At 40.1% G+C, this 12,771-nt stretch overlaps 1 protein-coding gene across 6 annotated transcripts in view; it reads left to right on the forward strand.

Moving 5' to 3' along the window:
* Positions 1-12,771, forward strand: part of trip12 (thyroid hormone receptor interactor 12) — a 28,577-nt gene that overhangs the window by 943 nt on the left and 14,863 nt on the right. For 4 of the 6 annotated variants that reach the window (XM_053321385.1, XM_053321388.1, XM_053321386.1 and 1 more), the window contains exons 2-15: positions 2,223-2,369; positions 2,748-2,873; positions 3,094-3,881; positions 6,673-6,778; positions 8,453-8,589; positions 8,711-8,890; positions 8,973-9,124; positions 9,308-9,343; positions 9,441-9,536; positions 9,666-9,758; positions 9,859-10,020; positions 11,000-11,068; positions 11,203-11,368; positions 12,266-12,383. In XM_053321385.1, the coding sequence (XP_053177360.1) occupies positions 2,272-2,369; positions 2,748-2,873; positions 3,094-3,881; positions 6,673-6,778; positions 8,453-8,589; positions 8,711-8,890; positions 8,973-9,124; positions 9,308-9,343; positions 9,441-9,536; positions 9,666-9,758; positions 9,859-10,020; positions 11,000-11,068; positions 11,203-11,368; positions 12,266-12,383 (2,327 nt within the window). In that variant the 5' untranslated portion in view covers positions 2,223-2,271. The remainder of the gene's footprint in view (positions 1-2,222; positions 2,370-2,747; positions 2,874-3,093; positions 3,882-6,672; positions 6,779-8,452; positions 8,590-8,710; positions 8,891-8,972; positions 9,125-9,307; positions 9,344-9,440; positions 9,537-9,665; positions 9,759-9,858; positions 10,021-10,999; positions 11,069-11,202; positions 11,369-12,265; positions 12,384-12,771) is intronic. The other 2 variants (XM_053321389.1, XM_053321390.1) reach the window with 1 other exon arrangement.

Genomic DNA, 12,771 nt, shown 5'->3' on the forward strand with positions numbered 1-12,771 from the left:
TGTTAGTGAGACAGGCATTGGCCTTATGTCAGTTTAGAAAACATCAAGTGATCCTCACTGCTAATGTTAGATGTCGTCTCAATATTCGCTTTGACAGTTGCTAAGACAGTGATCCAGGATCTACCTGGATGACCATCAACTTGATAGCTATGCATTTTTTTATTTAATCACCCCATCCAGCAGTATAGACGGTGCGCTAACTCGCTTGCGAGACATGTATATTTGTGTATGTGTTTTTTTTCTTCTTCTCTTTAAACTTGATCGTCAGCCATACACATACCAGTGTGTCACGGCAGGCTGAATACCAAGTTAGCTTCCGCTGGTTTTTATGGTAGCCTGCAAGCTATATTACATTAAACCGCTTTCGAAAAGACGGTTCAAGACGATGCTGCCATTTTCGATGGGAAGCTAATCTCAGGTGGACGTAATCGTTATCTTGACACTCAAGAGGCCCCGTTTCGGCAATTCACCGGAGATTTCGCCGTTTCATACCAGAAACAAGGTAGCTATTCGGAATAATCAGTGCGTTTCGTTACGGAGCTAACGCTAAAGGGTTCTCACACCGGTACGCCAACTACGCATTTGAATCTAACCACTGCTACGTTAGCCAGCGTAACTTTAACGAACGAGTCTCTGGTATGTGATTATAAGCCTTTTTGGGGTTTCGCCTCATAATATTCATAACGTATCGGTTACAAGGTTTACAAGAGTTTTTGTATAGGTACGGATGTGATTGAACCACTGTCAAAACGTATGGGACTAGCTAGGATATGAGTGGCTAAACATGCTAGTCGGTGGTGGTAGATAACTACGTCAGAAATATAGGCCTCTGTAAATCATGAGTATAAAAATTGGACCCAGACGTGTTTTTTTAAGTAGTGTGAGAGAAGCAACTGACGTGTTTTTCAAGCTGCCGATCATTTGATGTGCCTAACTAATCACAATATAGGCGAGTGAGGGGGACCAGTTGTCAGAATGGACGAATAAACAAAGACTAGGATGCACTGTCAGTGCAGGCCTAAAATGGCCCTGTGAGCTTGCCAAGTATGGCGTATTTATATGATCAATCATACCATGATTTAAACCTCTAGTAAATGGATTAATTTGATTATCTCTTTTCTAGATGACAAAATGTTTTTTTAAGTTGTGGTTTGAGACTCTTTGTGTATCGTTGATAAAATCATCATACAGTGTGTGTGTGTGTGTGTGTGTGTGTGTGTGTTCAAAACATCAGCTACTTATCACCTGCCCTGTTATCAGTGCCTTCATGCCATTGACCCGTGGGACTGTCATAATTAATACTACTTTAACATGTGAAAGACATTTTCTTTTGCATGCTGACTAAAATGATTACTCACACCATTATCAAGCTGTGCTGGTTTGATATCTATGGATCTTAAGGTCATTTTAAAGAAAACCAACTGCTTTGTAAATTCCCTTTTTGTATAGTTTGTTTCACTTGCAGTCTTCCTCTGAGTAGTTTTATTTTGATTGGTTGGTGACCCTATTAATGTTTACTCAAATGAATCTTGGATTGTTATTTTAATGTAATTTGATCTTCTAATGATGATTAATGTTGTTATTGGATGAATGAATGCCAGTTTGCCATTTATGGCAGAGAGTTAAAAGGAGAAGTACAAATATATATATGATATTTTTTTACAGTATATGTCAATCTGTACTAATGATACATGGTGACAGAATTGTTTTAAACTTTTTTATGCAGTGCTGTTTCTTCAAACCACAATGTTATCATTTCAGCCACTCATTAAGGGTTCATTTTTAAATGTAAGGTAGTGGAACCTACTGCAAGTGGTTCATATAAGTAAATACTCTGAATATAATGTATCTGTAATCCGGCACAGCTGTGTAGAACAGGAAATATTTTTTTATCATAAAATCTACTGTACATATTGTTTAGATTTTTAGTCACGTCTGTGTGTTGTGTACACACACACACACACACACACACACACACACACTAATCAAGTCTCAGACCACGGATTTGGTTTGATGTTTCTGGCCCTGCATGTATGGTATTTTTGGGTTTCAAATTGACAAGACAGTCATTTACTTCACTAGAGTGATGAGTTTGAGCCTAATTGTGCAAAATCTTCGTCAGCTGACACATGCAGCACCTACAGAGGATCAACTAACTTTAAATCAGCTCGCTGATTTTAGGAGAGTATTCTTCTAAGGTTTCTTCCTCTCTTTGATTGCAGTGAATGGTAGTGTCTAGAAAGGGTATGTCCCTTCAGGAGAGAGGTGCCAATGTCCAACCGGCCTAATTCCAATCCAGGGGGGTCACTGCGCCGTTCACAAAGGAACACTGCTGCGGCCCAGCCACAAGACCATACAGTCGCGGGAAGGTGAGTCTACCTGCACACTTTCTGTTCAGTTTTAGCTAAAATTTCAGTCTAGTGAATTAAGTAAGAGGCAGCAGTCACAATTTGTGGGAACATTTGTTGAGTTTTTTTTAAGGGAGCAACAAATGAATTTTATAAAATGAGTAGAGGGGTGTTTGTACTTTATTCATGGGTGGGTGTGGACTAGTGCTTTAATCATAGCCAAATGGTGATTAACTCAGTTTTAGCTGTTTTTCCATGCTACTGCAAAGGTGTTAATGATCACAGGATGTGCAGAGGAAGTAAGCCAAAAATGATTTGGGGATTGATTAAATCTTTCTTTTGTGGCTTAATCACAAAAAACCCACACTGTTACTTGCTCTTTAATTTCCAACCTTACAGGTTGCAGTCAGAGCAGGTAAAACATAAAGCAAATTCCCCACCTGAAAGTAGAAGACCTAATTCTAAGGCTTCCAAAGCCACACCCAGCTCAGCCACTGGCCAGTCCAGAGGGCACAGCTCAAGAAGGTACCCCTCCTCTGTATTTGGTACTTCATTGTGTGTGTGTGTGTGTGTGTGTGTGTAGTAGGGTTTGTACTTTATCCAATTACATCACACATATTGTACATCTTTGGATTTTGTTTTAAATCTGAGTGAGTACAATGAATGTGGCATTGTAGTTCATCACTTTTCACGGTTTGAGAAATTTTCTTAGATGGTGTTTGTTGTCTCTCTCACTCCCTGGCAGAAGCGGTCTTACTCTGTCCGTGGCTTCATTTGTGTTACAAGACGACCCAGAGGCTGCAGGGACATCCGAACAAGAGCGACCAGTCCACCAGTCAAAGAGCGAGGGCACCCGAGGGTTGAAAAGAAGTGAAGCTCCTGACCAAATTAGTACCCTTGGACCGACCCCTGCCAAGAAGCCCAAATCACTCCCACCACCCAGAGACAATACCTCGGAGACCAAGAAAGGCCCAGCTAAATCCAAAAAGAGATCACTTGCTTCAGAACCACCTGCATCGTCAGGTCGAGGCCAGAGCAAGAAGAACGGGGCCGCTGGGGCCTCACCAGTCCAGAAACGGAAGAAAGCGGACTCTCTCCCCGGTCTAAGTAGCACCGCTGGGTCCCTCCCCAATCGTACCGAGGGCAGAACTGCAAAACCCACCAAGCTGGCGTCTAAATCGGCCGCCTCAGCCAAAGCTGGGTGTAGCAACGTGACGGACTCCTCCTCTTCTGCCTCCACCTCTTCCTCCTCCTCAACCACAGGCACCAACAGCGCCACCACGCAGGGCGCCCGAGTCAAACAGGGAAAGGACCAGACCAAGGCACGTCGATCTCGCTCAGCCTCGAGCCCCTCCCCACGCCGTAGTACCCGTGACAAGGAGCAGGCCAAAAGCGCCAGCTCTTCAAAGTTTGAGTGGGCAGCACGCTTCAACCCCAAAGTCAACCTGCCAAAACCTAAACTGTCCCTGCCTGGATCCTCAAAAACTGAGACCTCCAAACCTGGGCCATCAGGATTACAAGCTAAACTAGCAAGTGAGTCAGTAGTTGTTTATGGGTCCTATCTGTTCATAGTGGAAACTCATTTTAATCCACTTCTGAGGTATTTATTCCACTGGATTTTGTTAAGACACCATTTCTGTACTCTTTAGTACTATTTCAGAAATATTTGTGTTTCCTGTTTGATTTCATATTCTGTATCTCACATTTAGTGATGAGAATGGTTTTCTTAAATGGGATAGTAACTGTATGAAAAGATTTAGGGGGTTAAACGGGGTTATGACAAACTTGTAAGGGGTCAGCACATAATTCTTGTGTGCTTGGATGGAGGTTAACACCTCTGGGATTAAATGTCACAGGACCTGTGATCCAAGCAGCGTCATAGCATCAGTTACAAAACCTCACTCTTCACCGCTGGTAGCAGATATATTTGGTATTTGGTGCTGCTCAGACTAGACACAAACACGGAGGTATATCGTACTGATTATTACTGGACTTAAGATCAAATTGATGGTACAAAGTTTGTTTACACAAATGGGGGGAAAAAAGGTCTTATGTAGGTCATATGTGTTAAATGATATAGACATGTATCTCAATACAGCTGACGACACACTGCATACAGTAAAGTGTGTGTTTGTGTCTGAACTGGTACATTTAGCTCGCATGTGTTGATTGTAGACTTCACTGAGTGGAGGAGCTGGCTCAGATTTCAGACTTAAGCACCAGTAGCCTGAAACTGGAGAACTCTTCAATGCATAAATACTGCTGGTTGCTCAATTGTCAGCGTGGAGCAGATGTATCATTTCACGTCTAAGAGTTAAACTAGTAAAGACTCATTATTAAAGTAGTCCTTGTGGAGGCATTTATGTGGTATTGGGACTTGTGAACACTTTAGTTATAATGACGGCAGTACTGTTTGTATCCTTATGTGTGGTCACGAGGAGGCATATTTCTCTCACAAAATGGACTCTGGTGTTTTGGGACTCTGCTAGTAGCTAGGTAGTCGAGTTTACATTGTGTTCAGTTTTTACTGACTGTGAATCATTGATGAAGTTGTGAGATATCATTTTAATAACTGCTCTTGTTTTGAAGGGTTAGGTTTGGTACCAGGCAGAGCCACTTAATACAGGCTTTGTGAGACTGATGTTAATATAAGTACTTTAAGTTTTTAAATAAGTGACAATACATTATATTATGCTTTTTAAAAAATATTAACACAAAATATTTTGATTACTATCTTTTAATTTTATAACCGACTTTTGCATTGAGCAGGAATTTTTATTGAGAGACTGAAAAATTACATTACATTCTTTGTTTCTCACCAAAAAAACGTGTGTGTATCGTTGAGGCCCAGCAACCATGTTGCAAAGACAATTTCTTTTATTTGGCATGGTGCATTGTTTACATTCATGTTTGCTAGCGTACAGTCGTCTTCTTCCTCGTCTTTGGTCAGTGCGTTGCTACATAGACTGGATTTGTTATCACCACCATCTGTTGATGAGCAGAGTTGGTGTAAGTCAGTGGCAGGAATTGGGTATTGCATCCTTGAGTGTGCGTGCCAAACAAAATGGGGGCATATCCATAAAAATACTCCTCCCCATAGTTCTTCTAGTTATCAAAAACTCCACCGAGTACCTTTTTTAAATGTTGTCACAGACACCAGGTGAAACATACAGAGATATTACAGTATACATTTGGTGTAAAAAGTTAACATGTTGAAGTGAGTAGTAGCTGTTCAGGTCAGTATGGGGTCAGGCTGTTCTGGGGAGGTGAAAGGATAGAAACCGAGGTGGGCTCTGTGCCATGGGCCCTTTGCCCAAATGGAGAGACCCCTCCTAAGTTGGCTCGGCTCGGTGGCCCACCAGCTGACCAGCGGTATGTTTGAGGACAGGGGAGGACTCAAAAGCGGCTCCTGTTTAGAGGGAAGAGCTGCATTTCACTCACAATTTGTTCACCTCTCAGCCTCTAATACCCTTTAACACACGTAGGTTGTGTCACTGGCAGCAGTAATGGTGAGTAACCATATACAGTTACATTGCATGTGTTAGTTTTTCTATGGGCTGTGCCATTTTGACCACTGTGAATAACGTCACAGCTGTTTAAACTGCTTTGTGATTGTATTGAACGGTTTTAGACAGTCAGAAGTGGATTTGTAGTTGTTGGGGAAACCTGGGCAGAGATTTCTGTGATAACTGTTTGACCTGATATAACTCAATAGTAAATGAGACACTGAGGCAATGTCAAATGAAGTACATAATGAACTTTTATTGTCTTTATGTCTTTAATTAATTTTGGTCTCAACTTTTAAAATGTTTTATTTTTGTACTAGTGAATTATGAGTCACGGATCTAGCATGAAGGTTGTCCTGTCATAGGGCCATGGTTGAGTTACTATTAATACCCATGTAGTCAGTGGTAGGGGACTCTAAACAGACAACACTAAAGCTACTTAGTTTCTGGACCTTTACTACATTGAAAGATAACCTGCTCATCATCAGTCTTGCTCTCACAGCTATTTTGACCAAGACTTGTCTAACACCTCTGAGCAGTAATTGTGATATGGATATTTACTTTTGTGCCTCCGCAGCAAAAGATACTTTGAAATATGCGTTTGCGTTCAGTAATTCAACCCAGCTGTTTTGTGAAACTTGTGACTTCCATGGATAATTATGGGACTAGATAAGTGTTTGTCATCATCTGGCCTGTAGATCAACACAAATGTCACAATCTATTCTATTAGTTTTATTGATCATATATTCAAGTAATTGTTACCGGCATTGGTTCTTTGTCCACAAGTCTTTATATCATGTCATTGTTTTTCTTCTAAGGTTTGAGAAAATCCACTAAGAAGCGCAGCGAGTCTCCTCCAGCAGAGCTCCCCAGCCATCGGCGGAGCACACGCCAGAAAAACACGGGCTCCTGTGCCAGCACCAGGTATAAATCACAGTGACTGTGTAATCTGTAGCATAAAGTGGAGAAATAGTAAAAAAATCGTACATGAAAAATTGGGAGTCTTAAGTTACATGATTTGGGCATGTCAGTGAGAGTAGATTAATCATTTCTATTTGATATCTCACCACACACTGGCAGCGTCTTGATGTGCTAACTCTCCAGAAAAGCAGCCATTTTATCACATTCACTTACCAGATCAGCAAATCCCTGCTGACACTCTCAGAACTGTCAATACTTACATCCCATTTATTTGACTAGTTAAACATGCTGGTGTTTCTGCTCTTAGGTTGGGATCTGGTGAAAGCATAACTCAAAAAAAGTCAATGCAAACCCACCAAAATTTTTGAAAAAAGAATATCATTTTATACCAAGAAAGTAAAGTGTTAATGCATGAAGTGCAATACGACAAGTACAGTTTAATGTAATCAAATACAATACCTGGCTTTAAATACTAAGTACCTTTTGATGAACGTAAAATAATTCATTTCTGTTGACACAGGTTTGTATTGTACAGGAGCTTATTTTTCATTTATTTATATTATGGGTAATGACGCAAACAATTAATTTGTATTTATATCAATATTATCAGTGAATGCTTTTAGTTATTCATATTATGGGATATATAATGGTACTAGAAGGAGGATCTAAGTCTAAGGCGGCTTCTTTATAATGTGGGATATGTTATACTGCTCATCCAAAAACCTCACCGGGCTGGTTAGTGGTGGTTACTGATCAGACACAAGCAATTTAAACCCAGCAGTCATCGCTGGAAGATAACTCATTTGAGGTTGACTGTTTCACTTGATGAAACCATTTCACAAAACTAGATTCTAGTTCTGCCTTCATACTCAAAAATCCTGTGAAGAACCTAAAATTTAATCAAAAATAGATACTCTGACCCTGTGTCTAGACAGAAAGCATAGCGTTAGCAGCATGTTTTAGAAGGTCAACAGCAAGTGTCTACACAGGAGGCGTTCAGGTACATGGTTAAGTGTAGGTCGTCCACATTTTGGAAGTGCTCAGAGCCCACAATGACTGTATCTAAGCATATAAAATGAAGGAAATGCTTCCACAGGCAGTTCAAAATCAGTTTGTCTCATCTGTCTAGAGAGATTTTGGGAGTAATACTCTGAAGGGATGTATTAAAGAAATGTTAAATAAATATTGAAATGTTATAAGAAATCAATGTTTTTTAATATTCATAATGTGTAAATTGCTATGGTAATGAAATAATGGGAAAATAATTGTTTAGGTTATTAAAAAATGAATCGTCAGATTAATCGAAAAAATAATTGCTAGATTAATCGTTAAAAAGATAATCGTTTTGCCCTGCCCTACTTTTTGGATTGAAAAGTATCCATCACAACAAGTAAAATACCAAATGATGATGTACAGGAACACTCACTCACACTAATGTTAAAAGTTGAAAGTTTTGAAACTGCCAAAATCAAAAGTGTTTAAAGCATCTGGTTACTGAACATGTTAAAATAGTATGAAGGACCTATGGGACCATAATCATTGATTTCCAGTATGTTTAAAAAATACCCTGGGGAATTGCTGCTGTGTATACTTTTGACTTAGAGTGGTTACACTGAATGCACTGAGCTTGTAATTATTCTGCTGTGGCTCACATTGTCTTCACTGCTATTGTTACAGTCGGCGGGGCTCAGGCCTGGGCAAGCGCGGGGCAGCCGACGCTCGCCGACAGGAGAAAATGGCCGACTCCGACAACAACCAGGATGGGGCCAACTCGTCAGCCGCTCGCACTGATGAGGCATCACAAGGGGCTTCAGGTACATAAATGACCTGTCTTTATTTTGGATGATGTTTTTTAGATGTTTGACTGGCTAAAACATTAGTGTCATATTTAACTTTCTTACGATTGTTTAACTTGTTGCTGTTGATTTTGTCCAGCTTCAAGCTCAGTTGCCGGAGCAGTAGGCATGACCACTTCTGGTGAGAGTGAGTCCGATGACTCTGAAATGGGAAGGCTTCAAGCTCTGTTGGAGGCCAGGGGTCTACCCCCACATCTTTTTGGGCCACTTGGGCCTCGCATGTCGCAGCTGTTTCACAGGACCATTGGCAGTGGAGCCAGTGAGTACAACCTTCTTACCCTTACATCTCTATATGTTGCCTTGTCAGCGCTAAATGTCAAAATTGTGCCCCCTCACCCCAGGCTCCAAGGCTCAGCAGTTACTGCAGGGCCTGCAGGCCACAGGTGATGAATCTCAGCAGCTCCAAGCTGCCATTGAGATGTGCCAGCTGCTGGTGATGGGCAATGAAGAAACACTTGGTGGATTCCCTGTCAAGAGTGTGGTGCCTGCTTTGGTGAGTGTTCTGTTTGAACATTAACCTCTCTGCTGCACAGACGTAATACAAGACTGTATTGAGTTATTTGAATATATGCCTCACATACACTTTAATGTGCTGGAGGAAAGAACATTCCACATTGCTTTGTTCAGTATGAAAATAACCACTGCTTTGATCTCATTTCTCCACTGTCTTTCACAGATTACACTGTTACAAATGGAGCATAACTTTGACATTGTGAGTATGATTTAATTTTATTGCCGTAAATGTGTTTTTTCTCTTTTACATCCATTGGTTTTTTTGTAATGCCATTGTATCGCTTTTGTCTACACAGATGAATCACGCCTCTCGTGCACTCACATATATGATGGAGGCACTCCCTCGATCCTCTGCTGTGGTGGTCGATGCTATTCCTGTCTTCCTGGAGAAGGTAAACCACTACTAACATTCCCATCTTGAACAGGCTGTCTAAAAGGGGCTTCTCTGTCCCTAGTTGCTTGTTAAGATTATTGGTGGCCTTTTGATATGCTAATACTCAGTGTTACCTTCTTGTCTGCAGCTTCAGGTGATCCAGTTTATTGACGTAGCAGAACAGGCCCTGACTGCTTTGGAGATGTTGTCAAGGCGACACAGCAAAGCCATTTTGCAGGCTGTAAGTGTAACACTTTCTCTTTTTGTTGTAACATTTTGAATCATCCTCTGTTTATTTATAACTATACACCACAATGATGTTATCATTTTGTCCCTCGCAGGGTGGACTTGCTGACTGCCTCCTCTACTTAGAGTTCTTTAGCATCAATGCTCAGAGGAATGCGTTGGCCATTGCAGCCAACTGCTGCCAGAGCATTACTCCAGATGAGTTCCACTTTGTTGCTGATTCTCTGCCACTGCTGACACAGAGACTCACACATCAGGTACTTGTTTCCCCATGTCAGATACGCTATGAAAAACAAAATACAACACCAACACAGCTGGATATTGGTAGTACTTGATGGTGCTCCCTCTTTATGCTGTTTTCAAAAAAATGTATATATAACACATGGGAACAAAAAGAGAAAAGTTCCTAAAATAAAGTCTCACGGTTTAGTTATTATTCATCAAATTATCAATAATGAGAAAGGCCTGTGTTGGGAAATAACATCTACATTAGTCATATTAGCCCAAATGCCCAGTGTTCATGTTAAAAGGACATGTTAATGCTGATTTCCATTTTTCTAATAACCAACATCTTAAATGGAGTGGTCAACTTTGGTGAGAATGACATGCCAGGCTTCTTATTAGTTAGAGCCAAGTGTTTGACACATTTGAAAAAAAACACTCAAACCATTGTTGATATTTAATGTTTTCTGATTGTATTCTAAAAATGATGCATGAATTGAAGCATGTTTTTGTCACAATGTGAGTCACAACACAATACAGATCTTCTCATTGATATGCCCTATTTTAGTGTCTGATAGACCTGACTATAAAATGAGTAGTAGTGTGTAATAAATGCTGCTTGATAACCAGGCAAATCACTTTAATCAGATTTACAACCTAATTTAGTTTTAAGAAATAATTAAAAACACTTGTGTTGTCTGACTATATATAAGTAATAATGGAACAATCTTTTTTGTAGTGTTTTGAAAAGGCTCTGTTTTCCCCCTCCACGCTTGAACACATTAGATGAAGGACCTAACTGAGAAACATGTTGTTGTTTTTCATTATCAGCATCAATATAAACAAACTGCTCTTTAGTTAGGTCTAATGGGATTGGTGGCGTTTGCTCTAAGTACCAAATTATCTTTTTTCAGCTTTTTCATACAGAAATAAATGCTCTTAAGTTTTTTTAAAAACATTTTAAAACTTGTTGAAAAGACTCCTAATAACTGTATTCATTTAACCCCCTTTCAGGATAAAAAGTCGGTTGAAAGCACTTGTCTCTGTTTCGCCAGACTGGTGGACAACTTTCAACATGAGGAGGTTGGTACCTTGCTTCTTTTTGTTTTGTGTTTTTTAGACTCAACTTCCTGTTTTCTGTTGTCTTTGTTTGGTATATTTGTAGTGTCTCCTCTGTTTGCCACGCAGCTAACACATGTCTGTGTTTAAATCAACAGAACCTGCTGCAGGAGGTTGCATCACGGGACCTGCTGACCAACATTCAGCAACTGCTGGTAGTTACGCCTCCTGTCCTCAGCTCGGGGATGTTCATCATGGTTGTGCGCATGTTTTCCCTTATGTGCTCCAACTGCCCCTGCTTGGCAGTCCAGCTTATGAAACAGAGTGAGTGACCCTTACACACACACACACACACACACACACACACACACTTGCCCCCTTTCTCATTCACAGGACAAAATGTCTGAGGGAAAATGTAAAGACCCACTATTATTTCACTTTTGTGTTCAGTTAACCCTTTCATGCATAGTGGTCACTGCAGTGGTCAGCTATTCAAAAGCTGTTTTCTTATGTATGAAAGGATTTTGATGACGTAGTTAGACTTCAGCCACCACAATGGACATTTGTGTGTCATCCCATACACTACCACTAAACCTGCAGTAATGTTTTTGGTTGTAGGATCAGTTGATTTATGTTATCATAATGTAATAGTACATCATTTGCTGAAAGAAAAAAATGAAGTTCAAATCTGTTTTTTCATGCCTAAAGAGAAATGAAAAAAATCAGGAGAAAAATCCTTACTGAGGTTATCATAATTCATGCATGAAAGGGTTAAAGACTAATGATAAGTTTAACACCTGTGGATTTGGATCATTGTCTTTTGAAAATATAACTTCTAAATATTAAGTTGTGTTCAAATAGCAGGTGAAGCCAATTATCCCCCCACTTTGTCAATTTGATTTTTTTTTATATTCTCTGTTTATTTGCCACAAACAGCCAACTGATGTAACAGTCCAAAGTTTAGCTTGTGAAATTAGCCTCAATCTTTTGCTCATCACAAGATTTTCACTTGTCACCTCAAATTGACAAATCTTTGCCTTAGTTTGTGCTAACTAGGCCATTTTTATCTTTTCACAAAAACTCACATTTGATTGCCTGCAAAAATATCTAGTATTTGCTTTGCATCCAGTCTGAGTGCACTTGTAGCAGTAGTGTTGGAATATAAAGTGTTGAAGATGCAGCTAACAGCAGAAATGTCTTGTGTCACATCTTGTTAAACAGACATAGCAGAAACTCTGCGTTTCCTCTTGTGCGGTGCATCAAATGGAAGCTGCCAGGAGCAGATCGAACTGGTACCCAGGAGCCCCCAGGAGCTCTATGAACTGACCTCCCTCATATGGTAACATCCATTTGCTCTCTCTTCAGTAATTCTCCCTCGATTCAGATATCCTATGATCATGCTGGGTGATATGGACAAAATTGTATGACTTTATTTACTGTGCTTGAAGTCATTTTGTCTCAAGCTTGTAAGAGAAGCCACTGTGCATATTTTATTGTTGCCTCTCCATCATATTCGGTCACTGGGTATTGTTGACAGACTTTTCTGCTAAATGTTCTCCTTGGAGCTACTTTCTCCTAATCAAATAACCCCAATCAAAACTGTTGACAGAAAACTGCCTGTTTTCCAATTGTCATTTTTCAGTGCTTTGAGCAACACAAATCTAATTATTCAGTTGTGTCTTATTTGTGTGGCGGCAGAAATGTCAAATAGCTATCTCAAAATGTCA

This window comes from Scomber japonicus, chromosome 6 (genome assembly GCF_027409825.1).
Source record: "Scomber japonicus isolate fScoJap1 chromosome 6, fScoJap1.pri, whole genome shotgun sequence".
Classification (NCBI taxonomy): Eukaryota; Metazoa; Chordata; class Actinopteri; order Scombriformes; family Scombridae; genus Scomber; species Scomber japonicus.